General features: G+C 63.5%; 1 protein-coding gene across 3 annotated transcripts; it reads right to left on the bottom strand.

The window, feature by feature from the left end:
* On the bottom strand, window positions 1–22890 carry HNRNPUL2 (heterogeneous nuclear ribonucleoprotein U like 2). 3 transcript variants are annotated; one of them, XM_071801461.1, is made up of 15 exons: window positions 22160–22890; window positions 17332–17440; window positions 17153–17226; window positions 16287–16426; window positions 14980–15070; window positions 14779–14891; window positions 11832–12095; window positions 9430–9552; window positions 8363–8491; window positions 6348–6516; window positions 3898–4098; window positions 1986–2071; window positions 865–972; window positions 192–264; window positions 1–57 (listed from the first exon to the last, which is right to left on the bottom strand). In XM_071801461.1, the coding sequence occupies exons 1-14, from the start codon at window positions 22800–22802 to the stop codon at window positions 196–198; spliced, it is 2319 nt and encodes a 772-aa protein (XP_071657562.1). In that variant the 5' UTR covers window positions 22803–22890; the 3' UTR covers window positions 1–57; window positions 192–195. The 3 variants fall into 3 exon arrangements, with proteins under 3 accessions (XP_071657562.1, XP_071657563.1, XP_071657561.1); XM_071801462.1 differs by lacking the exon at window positions 1–57 and adding an exon at window positions 108–140; XM_071801460.1 differs by lacking the exon at window positions 1–57 and having other exon boundaries at window positions 147–264.
* Between the last annotated feature and the right edge of the window lie 177 nt (window positions 22891–23067).

Here is a 23067-nt window from a genome sequence, read left to right as displayed (position 1 = left end):
GGGGGTTGTTGCCCCTCCCCCGCGGTGGAGGTCGTTGCCCCTCCCCCATGGTGGGGGGGTTGTTGCCCCTCCCCCATGGTGGGGGTTGTTGCCCCTCCCCCGCGGTGGGGGGGGTTGTTGCCCCTCCCCCATGGTGGGGGGTTGTTTCCCCCCCCCCGCGGTGGGGGCCGTTGCCCCCCCCCGCGGTGGGCCCGTTCACCGGTAGCCCTGGTAGCCGTAGTAGTTCCTGTAGTAGCGCTCCCGGTCCTGATAGTAACTCTGCCACTGCAGGGGAGGGGCCGTCAGGGGCGGGGCCGCCAGGGGGCGGGGCTGGTGAGGGGGCGGGGCCGGCCAGGGGGCAGGGCTGGTGAGGGGGCGGGGCCAGCCAGGGGGAGGGGCCGGCCAGGGGGAGGGGGCTGCTCAGGGGGCGGGGCTGCTCAGGGGGCGGGGCCGCTCAGGGGGTGGGGCCGCCCAGGGGGTGGGGCCGCCCAGGGGGTGGGGCCGCCCAGGGGGTGGGGCCGCCCAGGGGGTGGGGCCGGTGGTTTGGGTTGGTTGTAACCAGTGTGGGGGTGGTTCCGGGTGTGACGGTGACACCGGGGGCTGTCACCGGTGGTGACGGTGACAGGGGGGTGGTTTGGGTTGGTTGTAACCGGTGCGGGGGTGGTTCCGGTGGTGACGGTGACCCGGGGGTGGTTTGGGTTGGTTGTAGCCGGTATGGGGGCTGTCACCGGTGGTGACGGTGACCCGGGGGTGGTTCGGGTTGGTTGTAGCCGGTATGGGGGCTGTCACCGGTGGTGACGGTGACCCGGGGGTGGTTCGGGCTGGCTGCAGCGGGTGCGGGGGTGGTCCCGGCGGGCAGGGGCGCGGCTGTGGCGGGGCCGTTACCTCGCGGTTGTACTGCCGGTAGTAGTCCCGGTAGCGGTTGTACTCGTAGTCCCGCGGGTAGAAGCGCTCGTAGTCCCCGCGGTAGCGCTCGTAGAAGTTGCGGTAGCCCTGGCAACGGGGACGGCGTCACGGGGGGGGGACGGGGGGAACGCGGGGGGGGACGTGGGGGGAAGTGGAGGGGAAGTGGGGGGGGACGTGGGGGGAAGTGGGGGGGGACGTGGGGGGGGGACGTGGGGGGAAGTGGGGGGGGACGTGGGGGGAAGTGGGGGGAAGTGGGGGGGATGTGGGGGGGACGTGGGGGCATCCTGGGTCTGTCTCACCCCGCGGTTTCCCGGCTGCCCCCAGTACTGGGGTCAATGGGGGTCAATGGGGTCAATGGGGTCAATGGGGGTCAATGGGGGTCAATGGGGGTCAATGGGGGTCAATGGGGGGGTCATTTTGGGGTCTCACCCCTCGGTTTCCCAGCTGCCCCCAGTACTGGGGTCAATGGGGGTCAATGGGGGTCAATGGGGTGTTATGGGGGTCTATGGGGGGGTCAATGGGGGTCTATGGGGGTCTATGGGGGTCATTTTGGGGTCTCACCCCTCGGTTTCCCGGCTGCCCCCAGTACTGGGGTCAATGGGGGTCAATGGGGTCTATGGGGTCAATGGGGGTCAATGGGGGTCAATGGGGGTCATTTTGGGGTCTCACCCCTCGGTTTCCCGGCTGCCCCCAGTACTGGGGTCAATGGGGTCTATGGGGGTCAATGGGGTCTATGGGGTCTATGGGGTCTATGGGGTCTATGGGGTCTATGGGGTCTATGGGGTGTTATGGGGGTCAATGGGGGGGGTCAATGGGGGTCATTTGGGGTCTCACCCCTCGGTTTCCCGGCTGCCCCCAGTACTGGGGTCAATGGGGTCAATGGGGATCAATGGGGTCTATGGGGGTCTATGGGGTCTATGGGGGTCTATGGGGGTCTATGGGGGTCTATGGGGGTTATTCGGGGTCTCACCCCTCGGTTTCCCGGCTGCCCCCAGTACTGGGGTCAATGGGGGTCTATGGGGGTCAATGGGGGTCAATGGGGTCTATGGGGTCAATGGGGGTCAATGGGGGTCAATGGGGGGGTTACTTGGGGGTCTCACCCCTCGGTTTCCCGGCTGCCCCCAGTACGGCTGCTGCTGCTGCCCCCCGTACGCGCGGCTGTCGAACCCGCGGCGCTGCCCGCCCCCTGGGCACAGCACCAGAAACACCGGATCAGCCCCAAAACCACCGCGATTCACCCCAAAACCACCACAGCACTGCCCGCCCCCTGGGCACAGCACCGGGAACACCGGATCAGCCCCAAAACCACCGCGATTCACCCCAAAACCACCACAGCACTGCCCGCCCCCTGGGCACAGCACCAGAAACACCGGATCAGCCCCAAAACCACCGCGATTCACCCCAAAACCACCACAGCACTGCCCGCCCCCTGGGCACAGCACCGGGAACACCGGATCAGCCCCAAAACCACCGCGATTCACCCCAAAACCACCACAGCACTGCCCGCCCCCTGGGCACAGCACCAGAAACACCGGATCAGCCCCAAAACACCGCGATTCACCCCAAAACACCACGGCGCTGCCCGCCCCCTGGGCACAGCACCAGAAACACCGGATCAGCCCCAAAACCACCGCAATTCACCCCAAAACACCACGGCGCTGCCCGCCCCCTGGGCACAGCACCAGAAACACCGGATCAGCCCCAAAACACCGCGATTCACCCCAAAACCACCACAGCGCTGCCTGCCCCCTGGGCACAGCACCAGAAACACCGGATCAGCCCCAAAACCACCGCGATTCACCCCAAAACCACCACAGCACTGCCCGCCCCCTGGGCACAGCACCAGAAACACCGGATCAGCCCCAAAACCACCGCGATTCACCCCAAAACCACCACAGCACTGCCCGCCCCCTGGGCACAGCACCGGGAACACCGGATCAGCCCCAAAACCACCGCGATTCACCCCAAAACCACCACGATTCACCCCAAAACCACCGCGATTCACCCCAAAACCACCACAGCGCTGCCCGCCCCCTGGGCACAGCACCAGAAACACCGGATCAGCCCCAAAACACCGCGATTCACCCCAAAACCACCGCGATTCACCCCAAAACCACCGCGATTAACCCCAAAACCACCGCGGTTAACCCCAGAAACGCCGCCATTGGCACCAAGCACACAGGAAACCCAAAACCCCCATTTTTCACCCCATTTTTCCCCGCACCCCTCCCCCACCCCATCACCATTTTCTCCCCCAAACCCCCATGCTCCACCCCATTTCCCCCGCGTTTTCGCCCCCCCCACCCCCCACCCCCCCCCATTTCCCCCATTCCCCGTTTTCCCCAATTTCCCCCACTCCCACCCCATTTCCCCCCCATTTCCCCCATTCCCCCCCATTTCCCCCATTCCCCCCCTTTCCCACCCCATTTCCCATTTCCCCCCCATTTCCCCCCCATTTCCCACCCCATTTCCCACCCCATTTCCCCCCATTTCTCCCCCATTTCCCACCATTTCCCCCCCATTTCCCCCCGTTTTGGCCCCATTCCCCACCGTATCCGTGCCCGCGCTGCCGGTTCTCCCGGCTGCGTTTGCTGCGGCTGTTGCGCCGGCCCCCCCGCCCCTCCCCCCCCCCATTTCCCACCCCATTTCCACCCCATTTCCCCCCCATTTCCGCCCCATTTCCCCCCCATTTCCGCCCCATTTCCCCCCATTTCCCCCCGTTCCCCCCCCATTTCCCCCATTTCCCACCATTTCCCCCCCCATTTCCCTCCCCATTCCCTCCCATTTCCCCCATTCCCCCCCATTTCCCCACCGTTTCCCCCCATTTCCCCCCATTTCCCCCCCCATTTCCCCCCGTTCCCCACCGTATCCGTGCCCGCGCTGCCGGTTCTGCCGGCTGCGTTTGCTGCGGTTGTTGCGCCGGCCCCCCCGCCCCTCCCCTCCCCCCATTTCCCCCCCATTTCCCCCCCCATTTCCACCCCCATTTCCCCCCGTTTTGGCCCCGTTCCCCACCGTATCCGTGCCCGCGCTGCCGGTTCTGCCGGCTGCGTTTGCTGCGGTTGTTGCGCCGGCCCGGCCGCTTCTCGGGGGGGGGCAGCATCTTCCGGGCCTCCTCGCGCAGCCGCTGCACCAGGGCCAGCGCGGCCTCGCGGGGCAGCGCCGCAAACAGCACCTGCGCGGCCTGCTCGCCCGGCTCCGGCACGCTGAAATTGGCTACAGACGCCCAAAACGCGGCGTTTGGACCCAAACGGGACCCCCCCCGGGCACTGGGGGGGTGGGGGGGGCGGGGGTTGGGCGGAAATGGGAGAAAAAGTGGGGGAATTGGGCCCAAAATGGCGGCAAAGCCTGGGGGTTTCAGCCCAAAGTGGGCCCGCGGCCCCGGCTCTGGGCGGCTGAGGTTGACTGGAAATGGACCAAAAACGGGGGAATTCAGACCAAAATGAGAGCAAAGTGACCCCCCCGTGTTCAGTGGGGGTGGGGAGACTGGAACTGGGGGGAAATGGGACGGAAAATGGGGGAATTTGGTCCAAAATGGTGGCAAAGCCTGGGGGTTTCAACCCAAAGTGGGCCCGCGGCCCCGGCTCTGGGAGGCCGGAATTGGCCTAAAACACCAAAAACGCGGCGTTTGGACCCAAACAGGACCCCCCCTGGGCACTGGGGGCGGGGGTGGGGGGAAATGGGACGGAAAATGGGGGAATTCGGCCCAAAATGGGGGAATTGGGCCCAAAATGGCGGCAAAGCCTGGGGGTTTCAGCCCAAAGTGGGCCCGCGGCCCCGGCTCTGGGAGGCTGGAATTGGCCTAAAACACCAAAAACGCGGCGTTTGGACCCAAACAGGACCCCCCCTGGGCACTGGGGGTGGGGGTGGGGGGAAATGGGACGGAAAATGGGGGAATTCGGCCCAAAATGGGGGAGTTGGACCCAAAATGGGGGAAGGGGCCTCACTGGTGCATTCGGGAAGTGCAGGGAACTCAGCCCAAAATGGCGGGAAAGCTCCTCAGGGGTTCAGTGGGGCTGGAATGGGCTGGAAACACCAAAAACGCGGCGTTTGGACCCAAAGGGGACCCCCCCGGGCACTGGGGGGGTGGGGGGGGCGGAAGTTGGGCGGAAATGGGAGAAAAAGTGGGGGAATTGGGCCCAAAATGGCGGCAAAGCCTGGGGGTTTCAGCCCAAAGTGGGCCCGCGGCCCCGGCTCTGGGCGGCTGAGGTTGACTGGAAATGGACCAAAAACGGGGGAATTCAGCCCAAAATGGGGGAAGGGGCTCCCCCCCCGTTCAGTGGGGGTGGGGAGACTGGAACTGGGGGGAAATGGGACGGAAAATGGGGGAATTGGGCCCAAAGTGGGGAGGGGGGCAGAGCCCGTCAGGGTTCCCAGTGCCCCCATCGACCCCAACGTCCCCATGTCCCCATTGCCCCATTGTCCCCAATGTCCTCATCGCCCCCATCACCCCCACTGTCCCCACCACCCCCATTGTCCCATTGCCCCCAATGTCCCCATCGCCCCCATTGTCCCCACTGTCCCCATTGCCCCCCATGTCCCCATTGTCCCCATCCCCCCCATTGCCCCCAATGCCCTCATTGCCCTCACAGCCCCCACTGTCCCCATCACCCCCATGTCCCCATCACCCCCAGTGTCCCCATTGCCCCCATGTCCCCATCGCCCCCATTGTCCCCATCCCCCCATTGCCCCCAATGTCCCCATCACCCCCATTGTCCCCATCGCCCCCCATGTCCCCAGTGTCCCCATCACCCCCATGGCCCGCAGCGCCCCCAATGTCTCCATCATCCCCAATGCCCCCATCGCCCCCACTGTCCCCATCACTCCCATCGAACCCATTGTCCCATGGCCCCCATTGCCCCCCATGGCCCCAGTGTCCCCATCACCCCCATGTCCCCCAGTGTCCCCATCGCCCCCAATGTCCCCATCACCCCCATTGCCCCCATGTCCCCATCACCCCCACGTCCTCAGTGTCCCCATCACCCCCATGTCCCCAGTGTCCCCATCACCCCCATGTCCCCATCACCCCCCATGTCCCCATGTCCCCATCACCCCCATGTCCCCATCACCCCCATGTCCCCATGTCCCCATCACCCCCATGTCCCCATCACCCCCATGTCCCCATCGCCCCCATGTCCCCATCGCCCCCATCACCCCCAATGTCCCCAATGTCCCTATCACCCCCCATGTTCCCATCGCCCCCCATGTCCCCAGTGTCCCCATCACCCCCATGTCCCCATCACCCCCATGTCCCCATGTCCCCATCACCCCCATGTCCCCATGTCCCCATCACCCCCATGTCCCCATCACCCCCATGTCCCCATCGCCCCCATCACCCCCAATGTCCCCAATGTCCCTATCACCCCCCATGTCCCCATGGCCCCCCATGTCCCCAATGTCCCCATCACCCCCAGTGTCCCCATCGCCCCCATGTCCCCATGTCCCCCCCGCCCCCCCGCCCGCACCCTTCATCTCCAGCATGACGGAGGCCGGCACGTCCTCGCCCTCGGCCTCCCTGCGCAGCCCCAGGCGCCGCTCCCACTCCTGCTCGTCGGGCACCACGACCACCACCTTGCGCTGGAACCCCCGGAAGGCCTGGAGCTTGCGCCGCTGCCCCGAGTTGTACACGTTGCACTGCGGGACGCAGCGCGCGTCAGCGGGGGCGCGGCCCCAATGGCGCCACGACCGCCGCACGGGGGCGCCACAACCGCCGCAAGATGGCGCCACAACCACGGCCCCAATGGCGCCAGAACCGCCGCAGGGTGGCGCCACAACCAAGGCCCCAATGGCGCCAGAACCAAGGCCCCAATGGCGCCAGAACCGCCGCACGGTGGCACCACAACCGCAGCCCCAACGGCACCAGAACCAAGGCCCCAATGGCGCCAAAAACAGCCCAAAAAATGGCACCAAAACCATCGCAAGATGGCGCCAGAACCGCCGCAAGGTGGTGCCACAACCAAGGCCCCGACGGCGCCAGAGACAGCTCAAAAAATGGCGCCAGAACCGAGGCCCCAACGGTGCCAGAACCGCTGCAAGATGGCGCCAAAAACAGCTCAAAAAATGGCGCCAGAACCGCTGCAAAGATGGCGCCAAAAACAGCTCAAAAAATGGCGCCAGAACCGCTGCAAAGATGGCGCCAGAACCGCAGCCCCAATGGTGCCAGAACCGCCGCAAAATGGTGCCAAAAGCGCCGCAAAGATGGCGCCAAAAACAGCTAAAAAAATGGCGCCAGAACCGTGGCCCCAACGGCGCAAAAAACAGCTCAAAAAATGGTGCCAGAACCACTGCAAAACGGCGCCAAAAACAGCTCAAAAAATGGCGCCAAAACTGTTGCAAAATGGCACCAAAAGCGCCGCAAGATGGCGCCAAAAACAGCTCAAAAAATGGCGCCAAAACCGTCGCAAAGATGGCGCCAAAAGCGCCGCAAAATGGCGCCAAAAACAGCTCCAAAAATGGCGCCAAAAGTGCCGCAAAGATGGCGCCAAAGTCACCTCAGGTCTCAAAATGGCCCCAAAACCACCTCAAAAATGGCACCAAAACCATCTCAGGGGCCAAAATGGCACCAAATCCACCTCAAAAAACGGCGCCAAAACCGCCTCAGGGACAAAACGGCACCAAAATAATCTCAAAAAATGGCACCAAAACTGCCTCAGGGGCTCAAAATGGCGCCAAAGCTGCCTCAAAAATGGCGCCAAAACCAGTTCAAAAAATGGCGCCAAAACCGCCTCAGGGGCTCAAAATGGCGCCAAAGCTGCCTCAAAAATGGCGCCAAAGTCACCTCAAAAATGGCACCAAAACCGGTTCAAAAAATGGCGCCAAAACCGCCTCAGGGGCTCAAAATGGCGCCAAAGCTGCCTCAAAAATGGCGCCAAAACCAGTTCAAAAAATGGCGCCAAAACCGGTTCAAAAATGGCGCCCAAACCGCCCCTTTTGGGGCGCGGCCCCCAGGGAGGAGCGGGTGTGCGGGCGTTAATTAACGAACCCTGCGGGTGTTAATGAAGCGGGGGGGGTCGTTAATGAACCGCGCGGGCGTTAACGAAGCGGGGGGGCGTTAATTAGGGGGGGGCGCTAACGAGCACCTGGTCGAGGATGAAGTTGGGGGGGGCGTTAATTAGGGGGGGGCGCTAACGAGCACCTGGTCGAGGATGAAGTTGGGGGGGCGTTAATTAGGGGGGCGCTAACGAGCACCTGGTCGAGGATGAAGTTGGGGGGGGCATTAATTAGGGGGGCGCTAACGAGCACCTGGTCGAGGATGAAGTTGGGGGGGGCGTTAATTAGGGGGGGCGCTAACGAGCACCTGGTCGAGGATGAAGTTGGGGGGGTGTTAATTAGGGGGGGGCGCTAACGAGCACCTGGTCGAGGATGAAGTTGGGGGGGGCGTTAATTAGGGGGGGGCGGTAACGAGCACCTGGTCGAGGATGAAGTTGGGGGGGGCGTTAATGAAGGGGGGGGCGTTAATTAGGGGGGCGGTAACGAGCACCTGGTCGAGGATGAAGTTGCGCCGGGCGCGCGGGGCGATCTGCACCAGTTTGCTGAGGCACTGCGCCGCCTGCTGAGTCAGCAGATCCCGCGCCGCCGCGTCCGGCTCGGGGACAGACGGACCGCGGGGCTGCGGGCGGACAGACGGACGCCGTCAGGGGGCGGGGACGCGGGGACGGACACACGGACACGGCCGGGGGACACGGGGACGGACACACGGACACAGGGGATATGGAACATGGGACACGGGGATGGACACAGGGACACGGTCAGGGGACACAGGGACGGACACACGGACACGGTCAGGGGACACGGGGACGGACACACAGACGTGGTCAAGGGACATGGGACATGGGGACAGACACACGGACACAGTCAGGGAACACAGGGATGGACACGTGGACACAATCAGGAGACACAGGGACAGACACACGGACATGGTCAGGGGACAAGGGGACAGACACACGGACACACACAGGGGACAGACAGGGGGACGGACACAGACAGAGGGACGGACACACGGACGCGGTTGGGGGACATGGGGATGGACACACGGACACAGCTGGGGACATGGGGACGGACACACGGACACAGGGGATATTGGGATGGACACACGGACACCATTAGGGGACACGGGGACGGACACACGGACACAGGTGAGGGGGGAACGTGGGGGTTGGGAGGGGAAATGGGGGACAATGAGGGGGGATTTGGGGACCAAAAGGGTGCAAATGTGGAAACCCCCCCCATATCCCCATCTTTGGGGTCCCCCCCCATGTTTTTGGGGTCCCCCCCCGCTCACCCGGAGCTGCCTGAGCACGCCCTGGCTCCCCAGCCCCGGTGTCCCCCCCCATGTTTTTGGGGTCCCCCCCATTTTGGGGTCCCCCCCCTCGCCCACCCGGAGCTGCCTGAGCACGCCCTCGCTGCCCAGCCCCCCCGTACCCCCCCCGTTTTTGGGGTCCCCCCTGGCCCACCCGGAGCTGCCTGAGCACGCCCTCGCTGCCCAGCCCCCGTGTCCCCCCCCATTTTGGGGTCCCCCCCCATGTTTTTGGGGTCCCCCTGGCCCACCCGGAGCTGCCTGAGCACGCCCTCGCTGCCCAGCAGGTTGAAGCGCTTCTCCCGGTTCTCCCGCGAGTGCTGCTGGGCCCACGTCGTCTTCCCCGCGCCCGGCAGCCCCACCATGAGCAGCACCTGTGGGGCACAGCGCCCAGACGGGCCAGGATGGGACCCAAAGCGCCCAAACGGGCCAGGATGTGACCCAAAGCGCCCAAACGGGCAATAACGCCCGACCATGAGCAGCACCTGCGGGCACAGCGCCCAAAAATGGGCAAGGATGGGACCCAAAGTGCCCAAACGGGCAATAACGCCCAACCATGAGCAGCACCTGCGGGCACAGCGCCCAGACGGGCAGGATGTGACCCAAAGCGCCCAAATGGGCAATAACACCCGACCATCAGCACCACCTGCGGGCACAGCGCCCAGACGGGCAGGATGTGACCCAAAGCGCCCAAAACGGGCAAGAACACCCGACCATGAGCACCACCTGCGGGCACAGCGCCCAAAACGGGCCAGGATGGGACCCAATGCGCCCCAAAACGGGCAACAACGCCCGACCATCAGCACCACCTGCGGGCACAGCGCCCAAAACGGGCAAGGATGGGACCCAAAGCACCCAAAACGGGCAACAACGCCCGACCATCAGCAGCACCTGCGGGCACAGCGCCCAGACGGGCCAGGATGGGACCCAAAGCACCCAAACGGGCAACAACGCCCGACCATGAGCAGCACCTGTGGGGCACAGCGCCCAAAAACGGGCAACAATGGGACCCAAAGCGCCCAAAACGGGCAAGAACGCCCGACCATGAGCAGCACCTGCGGGCACAGCGCCCAAAAACGGGCCAGGATGTGACCCAAAGCGCCCAAACGGGCCAGGATGTGACCCAAAGCGCCCAAACGGGCAATAACACCCGACCATGAGCAGCACCTGTGATGTGAGCAATGCGAGCAAACAATGGGAGCAAAATCACCCAAAACGGGCAAGAGCGCCCGACCATCAGCACCACCTGCGGGCACAGCGCCCAAAAACGGGCCAGGATGTGACCCAAAGCGCCCAAACGGGCAAGAACACCTGACCATGAGCAGCACCTGCAGGCACAGCGCCCAGACGGGCCAGGATGGGACCCAAAGCGCCCAAAACGGGAAATAACGCCCAAAACGGGCAACAACGCCCGACCATCAGCAGCACCTGTGGGGCACAGCGCCCAAACGGGCCAGGATGTGACCCAAAGCGCCCAAAACGGGCAACAACGCCCGACCATGAGCAGCACCTGCGGGGCACAGCACCCAAAAACTGGCAACAATGGGACCCAAAGCGCCCCAAAATGGGAAATAACGCCCAAAACGGGCAATGATCTGAGCAAAATCACCCAAAACGGGCAATAACGCCCAAACGGGCAATAATGTGACCCAAAGTGCCCAAAACGGGAAATAACACCCAAAACGGGCAATAACATGAGCGAGAACACCCGAAACAGGCAATAATGTGAGTGAGAACGCCCCAAACGGGCAACAGCATGAGCGACAACGCCCAAAATGGGCAATAACACCCAAAACAGGCAACAACATGAGCGAGAATGCCCAAAACCAGGCAATAACGTGCGCGAAATCGCCCAAAAACGGGCATTGTGAGTGAAAATGCAGGAGAAAACGCCCAAAAACGCCCGAAAATGGGCACTGTGAGTGAAAACGCAGGAGGAAACACCCGAAAATGGGGAATGATGTGAGAGAAAACACCTGAAAATGGGGAAAAATGGGGGAAAAAGGGCTCGGGGTGAGGAAGAAGCGGCGTTTCTGGGGTGAAAAAGGGGGAAAAAGGGGTCGGGGTGAAGACCCACGGATCACCCAGGACACCGGGGACCCACGGATCACCCCACGGGGAGGAGTGCCCGGGACACCAGGGACCCACGGATCGCCCCACGGCGAGGAGCGCCCGGGACACCGGGGACCCACGGATCGCCCCACGGCGAGGAGCGCCCGGGACGCCGGGGACCCACGGACCCCCCACGGCGAGGAGCGCCCGGGACACCGGGGACCCACGGACCCCCCACGGCGAGGAGCGCCCGGGACGCCGGGGACCCACGGACCCCCCACGGCGAGGAGCGCCCGGGACACCGGGGACCCACGGATCGCCCCACGGCGAGGAGCGCCCGGGACAGCGGGGACCCACGGACCCCCCACGGCGAGGAGCGCCCGGGACACCGGGGACCCACGGATCGCCCCACGGCGAGGAGCGCCCGGGGCGCCGGGGACCCACGGACCCCCCACGGCGAGGAGCACCCGGGACGCCGGGGACCCACGGACCGCCCCACGGGGAGGAGCACCCGGGGCGCCGGGGACCCACGGACCCCCCACGGCGAGGAGCGCCCGGGGCGCCGGGGACCCACGGACCCCCCACGGGAAGCGGCGCTCACCTCGCAGTCGTCGGCGCCGCGGGGCGGCCGGGGCGCGCGCTCGCGCAGCTCGGGGGGCAGCGCGTGGATGAAGGCGAAGCCGGGGGGCGGGGGGTGCAGGGGCTGCTCGCGCTGCCCGAAGTTGAGCTCCACGGCGCAGCTCCGGCACAGGACGTGGGGGAACAGCGCGCGGCCCCCCAGCGCCGCCCGCGGCACCGCGAACGCCGCGCCCAGCGCCGCCCCGTTCTTGGAGAACGACAGCTCCACCACCTCCCCCTCGAAGTCCTGCGAGAGATAGAGACGCGTCAGTATGGCGGCCATCGAGGTCCTGTCTGGGACGTCAACATGGCGGCTCCACCGCCTCCCCATCAAAGTCCTGTGAGAAACAGGGAAACGTGAGCACAATGGCCATTGAGATCCTGTCTAGAACGTCAACATGGCGGCTCCACCGCCTCCCCATCAAGGTCCTGTGAGAAACAGGGAAACGTGAGCACAACGGCCATTGAGATCCTGTCTAGAACGTCAACATGGCGGCTCCACCGCCTCCCCATCAAGGTCCTGTGAGGGACAGAGGAACATGAGCACAATGGCCATTGAGGTCCTGTCTGGAACGTCAACATGGCGGCTCCACCGCCTTCCCCTCAAAGTCCTGTGTCAGATAGAGAAACACGAGCACAACGGTCATTGAGGTCCTGTGAGAAACATGGAAATGTGACAATGGCGGCTCCACTGCCTCCCCATCAAGGTCCTGCGAGAGACAGAGACACATCAGTATGGCTGCCATCGAGGTCCTGCCTGGAACGTCAACATGGCGGCTCCACCGCCTCCCCATCAAGATCCTGTGAGGGATAGAGGAACATGAGCACAACGGCCATTGAGGTCCTGTCTAGAACGTCAACACGGCGGCTCCACCGCCTTCCCCTCAAAGTCCTGTGAGAGACAAGGAAACATCAGCACGACGGCCATTGAAATCCTGCATAGAACATGGAGACATCAGCACAACGGCCATTGAGGTCCTGTCTGGAACGTCAACACGGCGGCTCCACCGCCTTCCCCTCAAAGTCCTGTGTCAGATAGAGAAACACGAGCACAACGGCCATTGAGGTCCTGTCTAGAACGTCAACATGGCGGCTCCACCGCCTTCCCCTCAAAGTCCTGCGAGAGACAGAGACACATCAGTATGGCTGCCATTGAGATCCTGTCTAGAACGTCAACATGGCGGCTCCACCGCCTCCCCATCAAGGCCCTGTGAGGGACAGAGGAACATGAGCACAATGGCCATTGAGGTCCTGTCTAGAACGCCAACACGGCGGCTCCACCGCCTTCCCCTCAAAGTCCTGCGAGAGACAGAGACACATCAGTATGGCTGCCATTGAGATCCTGTCTAGAACGTCAACATGGCGGCTCCACCGCCTCCCCATCAAGATCCTGCGAGAGACAGAGAAATGGGAACGCAACGGCCACTGAAATCCTGTGAGAAACACGGAAACATCAACATGGCGGCTCCAGCGCCTCCCCGTCAAGGTCCTGTGAGGGACAGACGGACATGAGCACAACGGCCATTGAGGTCCTGTGAGGGACAGACGGACATGAGCACAACGGCCATTGAGGTCCTGTGAGGGACAGACGGACATGAGCACAACGGCCACTGAGGTCCTGTGAGGGACAGACGGACATGAGCACAACGGCCATTGATGTCCTGTGAGGGACAGACGGACATGAGCACAACGGCCATTGAGGTCCTGTGAGAGACAGACGGACATGAGCACAACGGCCATCGAGGTCCTGTGAGGGACAGACGGACATGAGCACAATGGCCATTGATGTCCTGTGAGGGACAGACGGACATGAGCACGACGGCCACTGAGGTCCTGTGAGGGACAGACGGACATGAGCACAACGGCCACTGAGGTCCTGTGAGGGACAGACGGACATGAGCACAACGGCCATTGAGGTCCTGCACACAACAGGGAGACATCGGCACAGCGCCCACGGAGGTCCCGTCCAGAACGTCAACAGGGCGGCTCCACCCTTTTTTCCTCTCATTTCCCCCCTTTTTCCTCTCACTTCCCCCTCCTTTTCCTCTCACTTCCCCCCTCCTTTTCCTCTCACTTCCCCCCTCCTTTTCCTCTCACTTCCCCCCTCCTTTTCCTCTCACTTTTCCTCACTTCCCCCCGTTTTTTCCTCTCACTTTTCCCCCTTTTACTCTCACCCTTCCCCCTTTTCCCTCTCATTTCCCTTTTCTCATTCCCCCCTTTTTCCCCTCACTTCCCTCCTTTCCCTCTCACTTCCCCCCCTTTTTCCTCTCACTTCCCCCCTTCTTTTTCCTCTCACTTCCCCCCCTTCTTCCTCTCACTTCCCCCCCTTCTTCCTCTCACTTTTCCTCACTTCCCCCCGTTTTTTCCTCTCACTCTTCCCCCTTTTCCCTCTCATTTCCCTTTTCTCATTCCCCCCTTTTTCCCCTCACTTCCCTCCTTTCCCTCTCACTTCCCCCCCTTTTTCCTCTCACTTCCCCCCCTTTTTCCTCTCACTTCCCCCCTTCTTTTTCCTCTCACTTCCCCCCCTTTTTCCTCTCACTTCCCCCCTTCTTTTTCCTCTCACTTTTCCTCACTTCCCCCCGTTTTTTCCTCTCACTCTTCCCCCTTTTCCCTCTCATTTCCCTTTTCCTTCTCATTCCCCCCTTTTTCCCCTCACTTTCCCCCTTTTTCCCCTCACTTCCCCCCTCTTTTTCCTCTCACTTCCCCCCCTTTTTCCTCTCACTTCCCCCCCTTTTTCCTCTCACTTCCCCCCCTTTTTCCTCTCACTTCCCCCCCTTTTTCCTCTCACTTCCCCCCCTTTTTCCTCTCACTTCCCCCCCTTTTTCCCCTCACTTTCCCCCTTTTTCCTCTCACTTCCCCCCCTTTTTCCCCCTCCCTTCCCCTCTCCCGCCACCCCCCCTCCCCCCCGCCCCTTCCCCCTCCCCCCTCACCGCGAAGCATCCGATGACGTCCCCCTCGCCGAAGCTGGGCCCGAACTCCTCGAAGGCCCCGTTCTCCACCTTCAGCCCCCGCCCGTCGTAGCCGTAGGAGAACTCGTCCTCCCCTGCGCCGCCATCGCTCGTCAGCGCCCGCTAACGAGGACGGGGGGCGGGGTGGGGGAGGGGGCGGGGCGGGGGAGGGGCGGCCGTTACCGAGCTGCGAGTGCGAGAAATCCACGGACCAGCCCACGCGGAAGAGCGGCACCGCCGCGCTGCCCTCCGGCCCCGGCAGGCTCTGCGCCACCTGCGCCAAACGGCCCCGTCGCCCCACGGCCCGCGCCCCACGGCTCGGGGGGACCGGGAGCGACGGGGGGGGCGCGGAAACGCCCGGAAACGGCGCCAAACGCGCCCACAACGCCCGGGAAACGCCCCCAAAACGCCCAGGAAACGCCCAGGAAATGCCCCCCGAACGCCGGGAAACGCCCCCCAAACGCCCAGGAAACATTGGGAAATGCCCCCAAAATGCCCGGGAAACACCCAGGAAACGCCCCCCAAACGCCCAGGAAACGTTGGGAAATGCCCCCAAAATGCCCAGGAAACGCCCAGGAAACGCCCCCCAAACGCCCAGGAAACGTTGGGAAATGCCCCCTGCAAACCATCAGGAAACACCCCCAAAACACCCAGGAAACGCCCCCTGAACGCCCAGGAAACGTTGGGAAACGCCCCCAAAATGCTGGGAAATGCCCCCCAAAACGCCGAGGAAACACCCCCCAGAACACTGGGAAACGCCCCCAAAACACCCAGGAAACGTTGGGAAATGCCCCCTGGAAATCATCAGGAAACACCCCCAAAACACCCGGGAAATGCCCCCAAAACGCTCCCCAAATGCTGGGAAACGGCCCCAAGACCCCAGAAGTGGTCCCAAGACCCCCAGAAGTGGCCTCCCAGACACCGGAAACGCCCCCAAGGGACCCGGAAATGGCCCTGGAAATGCCCCCAAGACCCCGGAAGTGTCCCCAGGAGCCCCGGAAGTGGCCTCCCAGACACCGGAAACGCCCCCAAGGGACCCGGAAATGGCCCTGGAAATGCCCCCAAGACCCCGGAAGTGTCCCCAGGAGCCCTGGAAGTGGTCTCCCAGACACCGGAAATGCCCCCAAGGGACCCAGAAACGCCCCCAAGGGACCCGGAAACGCCCCTGGAAATGCCCCCAAGAGCCCGGAAACAGCCCCCAAAACGGCCCCAGGAGCCTGGAAGTGGTCCCAAGGGACCCGGAAATGGCCTCCCAGACACCAGAAATGCCCCCAAGGGACCCGGAAACGGCCCTGGAAATGCCCCCAAGACAGCCCCAGGAGCCCGGAAATGGCCCCAAGAGTCCCGGAAGTGGCCTCCCAGACACCGGAAATGCCCCCAAGGGACCCGGAAACGCCCCTGGAAATGCCCCCAAGACCCCGGAAACAGCCCCCAAAATGGCCCCAAGACCCCGGAAGCGTCCCCAGGAGCCCCGGAAGCGGCCGTCGCACCTTGGCCTCGAAGCAGACGCGGCCGCTGCGGACGCCGTGGGTGCAGCGCGCGCCGGCCCAGAGCCCCGGGAAGCGCTCGGCCAGCAGGGGCCGCCCGCCGTACCCGTCCCGCGACGCCTGGAACTGCAGGTCCGACGTGTCTGCGCAAACCGGAAAAACACCCAAAATCAGCAACGGACAACCCGAAACCGACCCGAAATGGACCCGAAACCGACCCGAAACCGACCCAAAACCGACCCAAAACCGACCCAAAACCGACCCGAAATGGACCCGAAACCGACCCGAAAGGGACCCGAAAGGGACCTGAAACCGACCCCATAACCACCCCCCAAAACCACCACAATTCACCCCAAAACCGCCCCATAACTGCCCCCAAACATCACAATTCACCCCAAAATCGCCCCCAAACCCCCCACCCAAAACCACCCCCCAAAACCGCCCCAATTCACCCCATAACCACCCCCAAAACCACCCCAACCCACCCCAAAACCGCCCCAACCCACCCCAAAACCACCCCAACCCACCCCAAAACCGCCCCCCAAAACCACCCCAACCCACCCCAAAACCGCCCCCCAAAACCACCCCAAAACCGCCCCCCAAAACCACCCCAAAACCGCCCCCCAAAACCACCCCAAAACCGCCCCCCAAAACCACCCCAACCCACCCCAAAACCCCCCCCAAAACCACCCCAACCCACCCCAAAACCACCCCAACCCACCCCAAAACCGCCCCCCAAAACCACCCCAACCCACCCCAACCCACCCCAAAACCCCCCCAACCCCCCCCAACCCCCGCGCCGCATCCGCGCCCCCCCCCCCCCGGATTTGCCCCAAACGGCGGGAATGTGCCCCAGGCGGGCCCCTCACAGGTGTCGATCAGCACCAGGCTCTCGTCCTCCTCCTCCCGCGCCTCCTCCTCGGGGGGGGGCGGCGACTTGGAGCTGCGGGGCGGGGCCAACGAGGGGGCGGGGTCAATGAGGGGGGCGGGGCCACTTGAGGCGTTAATGAGGGGGCGTTAATGAGCGGGGTTAATGAGCGGGGCTGACCGGCTGCTGTGCGCCTCCTCGCGGAACTCGTGGAAGGCCCGGCCGTGCTCGTCCTTCTCGTCCCGCGGGCGCTTCAGCCCCCGCCGCTCGCCGTCCGGGGCCCCCGCGCCTGCCGGACCCCAGGGACCCCCGGTCACGCCGGGAACGGGGAAACCCCCCGGCCCGGGCCGCCCCCGCCAGAAACGCCCGGATTGACCCAGAAACGCGCGATTCGCGGCCTCCCGAGCGTTTTGAGCCCCAAAAACGCCGAATTCGCACCGCGAGCGGCCAATTGGTGCCGTTCCCAACGCTTCGGCGCCCGGAAACGGCAAATTTACGGCGTGCCGAACGTTTTGAGCCCAAAAACGCCAGATTTACACCAAAAATACCAAATTTACGGCGTGCTGAACGTTTTGAGCCCAAAAACGCCAAATTTACAGCATTCTGAACATTTTGATGCCCAAAAACGCCCGATTTGCACCGTTCTGAACGCTTTGATGCCCAAAACACCCAATTTACCCCATAAACACCAAATTCACACCGTTCTAAATGTTTTGATGCCCAAAACCACTAAATTTGCACTGTTCTGAACGCTTTGATGCCCAAAAACACCCAATTTACACCGTTCTGAACACTCTGATGTCCAAAAACGCCCGATTTGCACCGTTCTGAACGTTTTGATGCCCAAAACACCCCATTTACCCCATAAACGCCAAATTCACACCGTTCCAAGTGTTTGAAACCCCCAAATCCACACCGTTCTGAACGTTTTGAGCCCCAAAATGCCAAATTTACCGCGTTCTGAACATTTCGATGCCCAAAATCGCTAAATTTGCACCGTTCTGAGTGTTTTGAGCCCAAAAACGCCCAATTTGCACCGTTCTGAACACTCTGATGTCCGAAAACGCCAAATTTACGGCGTTGAACGTTTTGAGTCCCGAAAACGCCAAATCTGCACCGTTCCGAACGTTTTGATGCCCAGAACACCCCATTTACCCCATAAACGCCAAATTCGCACCGTTCCACGCGTTGGAAACCCCAAAACCACAAAATTCACGGCGTTCCGAACGTTTTGAGCCCCAAAAACGCCAAATTTACAGCGTTCTGAACGTTTTGATGCCCAAAAACGCCAAATCTGCACCTTTCTGAATGTTTTGAGCCCCAAAACCACCAAATTCACACCGTTCTGAACGTTTTGACGCCCAAAACCACCAAATTCACACCACAAACGTCAAATTTGCACCGTTCTGAAGGCTCTGATGCCCAAAAACGCCAAATCTGCACCGTTCCAAACGTTTTGATGCCCAAAACACCCAATTTACACCACAAACACCAAATTCGCACCGTTCCCAGTGTTTGAAACCCCAAAATCCACAAAACTCAGACCATCCTGAACGTTTTGAGCCCCAAAAACGCCAAATTCGCACCGCAAACACCAAATTTGCACCGTTCTGAACGCTTTGACGCTCAAAACCACCAAATTTACACCATTCTGAACGTTTTGATGCCCCAAAACAGCGAATTTACGGCGTTCTGAGCGTTTTGATGCCCAAAACCACCAAATTTACACCATTTCCAGCCCAAAAACGCCAAATCTACACCGTTCTGAACGTTTTGATGCCCCAAATCGCCAAATTTACACCATACCAAGCATTTTGAGCCCCAAAACACCCCATTTACACCATAAACGCCAAATTTACAGCGTTCTGAACGTTTTGATGCCCAAAACCACCAAATTTACACCGTTCCGAGCATTTTGAGCCCCAAAACACCAAACCTACACCGTTCCAAGCGTTTGAAACCCAAAACCACCAAATTTCAACCATTCTGAACGTTCTGACGCCCAAAACCACCAAATTTGCACCGTTCTGAGCGTTTTGATGCCCAAAACCACCAAATTCGCAGTGTTTGAAAACTAAAACCACCGAATTTACACCAAAACCACCAAATCCGCACCGTTCCAAACGTTTTGACCCCAAAACCACCAAATCCGCACCAAACCCACCAAATCCGCACCAAACCCACCAAATCCGCACCAAACCCACCAAATCCGCACCAAAACCACCAAATCCGCACCAAACCCACCAAATCCGCACCAAAACCACCAAATCCGCACCAAACCCACCAAATCCACACCAAAACCACCAAATCCGCACCAAAACCACCAAATCCGCACCGTTCCAAACGTCTCAACCCCCAAACCCACCAAATTTGCACCGTTCTGAACGATTTGACGCCCGAAAACGCCCAATTTACACCATAAACACCAAATCTACACCGTTCCCAACGTTTCGATCCCAAAAACGCCCAAATTTACACCGTTCCGAGGGTTCAAACCCAAAAAACACCCAATTTCCCCCATTCTGAACATTTTGATGCCCAAAACCACCAAACTTCCACCCCAAACCCCAAACTCCCACCCCAAACCCCAAACTCCCACCCCAAACCCCAAACTCCCACCCCAAACCCCAAACTCCCACCCCAAACCCCAAACTCCCACCCCAAACCCCAAACTTCCACCCCAAACCCCAAACTTCCACCCCAAACCCCAAACTCCCACCCCAAACCCCAAACTTCCACCCCAAACCCCAAACTCCCACCCCAAACCCCAAACTCCCACCCCAAACCCCAAACTCCCACCCCAAACCCCAAACTTCCACCCCAAACCCCAAACTCCCACCCCTGCCAAGGTTTTGGTCCCAAATCCCGCGTTTTCCGGCCCTTCCGGTTCCTTCCCAGGCGCAAAACCCCAACAAAACGCCCAAAAAAGCCCAAACCCAGCAATTCAACCCCGGTTTGGGCTGAGAAAGGGAAAGCGGGGTCGTCACCCGGGGTTCGTTAACGACGGTGAAAGTGAAAGTGCCCGCTTTTGGTGTTTTTGGGCCAAAACAAGAGGTTAAATGTATAAATATGGGTATAAAACCCACGTTTTGGTTCTCCCGCCAAACAAAACCCAATAATTTAAAAATTATGATAAATAATATTCATTAATAATTCTGACCAATCCCAGCGATTTCTGCTCCCCCCCATTCAAAACGCCCCAAACCGGGGGTTTTGCCCCAAAGTCCCCACCCCCCGACCAGGCCCCAACTCCACAAGCCCCTAAACCCCGGGGTTTTGCCTCAAACCGCGGCTCAGAAAGCGAAAGCGGCGGCGCCGGCTTTGGGCTCAAAACCGGCAAAAACGGGCAAAACGTAAAAATGATCGGGGGGGATGGGGGGGGAAACCGGGGGGGTCCATCCCGGGAATTGGGGGGGGGGGGGGGAACCGGGGGGGTCCATCCGGGAATGGGGGGGGGGAACCGGGGGGGTCCATCCCGGGAATGGGGGGGGGGGGGAACCGGGGGGGTCCATCCCGGGAATGGGGGGGGGGGAACCGGGGGGGTCCATGCCGGGAATTGGGGGGGGGGAACCGGGGGGGTCCATCCCGGGAATGGGGGGGGGGAACCGGGGGGGTCCATCCCGGGAATGGGGGGGGAACCGGGGGGGTCCATCCCGGGAATGGGGGGGGGGGGGAACCGGGGGGGTCCATCCCGGGAACGGGGGGGGGGAACCGGGGGGGTCCATCCCGGGAATGGGGGGGGGGGGAACCGGGGGGGTCCATCCGGGAATGGGGGGGAGGGGAACCGGGGGGGTCCATCCCGGGAATGGGGGGGAGGGGAACCGGGGGGGTCCATCCCGGGAATGGGGGGGGGGGAACCGGGGGGGTCCATCCCGGGAATGGGGGGGAGGGGAACCGGGGGGGTCCATCCCGGGAATGGGGGGGAGGGGAACCGGGGGGGTCCATCCCGGGAATGGGGGGGGGGGGAACCGGGGGGGTCCATCCCGGGAATGGGGGGGGGGGAACCGGGGGGGTCCATCCCGGGAATGGGGGGGAGGGGAACCGGGGGGGTCCATCCCGGGAATGGGGGGGAGGGGAACCGGGGGGGTCCATCCCGGGAATGGGGGGGGGGGGAACCGGGGGGGTCCATCCCGGGAATGGGGGGGAGGGGAACCGGGGGGGTCCATCCCGGGAATGGGGGGGAGGGGAACCGGGGGGGTCCATCCCGGGAATGGGGGGGAGGGGAACCGGGGGGGTCCATCCCGGGAATGGGGGGGGGGGGAACCGGGGGGGTCCATCCCGGGAATGGGGGGGGGGGGAACCGGGGGGGTCCATCCCGGGAATGGGGGGGAGGGGAACCGGGGGGGTCCATCCCGGGAATGGGGGGGAGGGGAACCGGGGGGGTCCATCCCGGGAATGGGGGGGGGGGGAACCGGGGGGGTCCATCCCGGGAATGGGGGGGGGGGGAACCGGGGGGGTCCATCCCGGGAATGGGGGGGGGGGGAACCGGGGGGGTCCATCCCGGGAATGGGGGGGGGGGGAACCGGGGGGGTCCATCCCGGGAATGGGGGGGGGGGAACCGGGGGCGTCCATCCCGGGAATGGGGGGGGGGAACCGGGGGGGTCCATCCCGGGAATGGGGGGGGGGAACCGGGGGGGTCCATCCCGGGAATGGGGGGGGGGGGAACCGGGGGGGTCCATCCCGGGAATGGGGGGGGGGGGGAACCGGGGGGGTCCATCCCGGGAACCGGGGGGGTCCATCCCAAGAACGGGGAGGGGGAACCGGGAGAGTCCATCCCGAGAACCGGGGGGGAACCGGGGGGGTCCATCCCAAGAACGGGGGAAACTATGGGGGATCCATCCCAAAAATAGGGGGGGAACCAGGAGGGTCCATCCCGGGAACGGGGGGGGGGGGAACCGGGGAGGGTCCACCCCAAGAACGAGGGGGGTACCGGGGGTGAGGAACCGGCGCCCACCCCGGGAATGGGGGTCGGGACCGGGGCCTCGCGGTCCGGCCCCCCCGCGCTCACCGGCCGGCGCCCCCTCCTCCTCCTCCTCGTCGTCCTTGGCCCCCGCGGCCGCGGCCTCGTCCCCGCTCGGGGGCTCCTCGGGCGGCCGCTCCGCGCCGTTCACTCCGCCCTGGGGCCCCGCCGGCGGCTCCGCGGCCTCGGGCTCCTCCCGGGGCTCCTCCCGCGGCTCCTCCGCCGGCTCCTGGGGCTGCTCCGGGGGCTCCTCCGGCGGCTCCTCCCGGGACGCGGGCTCCGCGGCCGCTTCCTCCCCATCGCCCTCCTCCTCCTCCTCCTCCTCCTCCTCCTCGGCGGGCCCGGCCGGAGCCGCCTCCTCCGCGGCGCCCGCAGCCCCGGCGGGCGCGTCCTCATCGGCGAGCAGCGCTTCCTCGTCCTCCTCCTCCTCCTCCTCCTCGTCCTCCTCCTCCTCCTCCTCGCCGCCCCCTCCGGGATGAAGCACCGGGGGCGCGGCCGCTTCGCCGGCGGTGCCGGGCCCGGCGGGGCCGCCACCGCCTCCTCCTCCCTCCTCGGGCCCCGCCGCCAGCATCTCGGCGTCCAGGGCCTCCTGGAGCCGCTGCGCCAGCTCCACCTTCAGCCCGCGGGCGTCCAGGCCGCGCCGGCCGAGCTCGGCGCGCAGCTCGGTCACCTTCAGCCGCTTCACGTCCATGGCGGCGGCGGCGGCGGCGGGAAGAGGGCGGGGGGGAAGCGGAAGCGCGGGCTGAGCGGCGGCGGCGGCGGGGGGCGCGGGCGGGACGACGGAAGAGCCGGCGGGAGGGGCGGGGCCTGCAGCGCGCTGCGCGGGGTTATGGGGGAAAGGGAGGTGGGGGAGGAACGGGGGGGGGGAACAGCCGAGCCCGCGCTCCCGCGGTCGCGCTCCCAGTGGCGCGGCGCCCCCCCTGGTTTATTTTGTGATTGGTTGCGCGCCGCCCTAT

The sequence above is a fragment of the Patagioenas fasciata genome, chromosome 39 (genome assembly GCF_037038585.1).
Source record: "Patagioenas fasciata isolate bPatFas1 chromosome 39, bPatFas1.hap1, whole genome shotgun sequence".
NCBI classification, from domain to species: Eukaryota; Metazoa; Chordata; class Aves; order Columbiformes; family Columbidae; genus Patagioenas; species Patagioenas fasciata.
The sequence above is the reverse complement of the archived record's forward strand: the minus strand, read 5'-3'. Positions and strand labels throughout refer to the sequence as shown.

Excerpts from the sequence above, each read along its gene's own strand:
- HNRNPUL2 (XM_071801461.1), bottom strand. The coding sequence starts at position 22,802 with ATGGACGTGAAGCGGCTGAAGGTGACCGAGCTGCGCGCCGAGCTCGGC. Across the intron at positions 12,096-14,778 it reads ACGTCATCGGATGCTTCGCG|GACTTCGAGGGGGAGGTGGT; the intron begins GTGAGGGGGGAG and ends TATCTCTCGCAG. Across the intron at positions 2,072-3,897 it reads GCAGCGCGGGCACGGATACG|GGGGCGGGCAGCGCCGCGGG; the intron begins GTGGGGAACGGG and ends TGCTGTGCCCAG.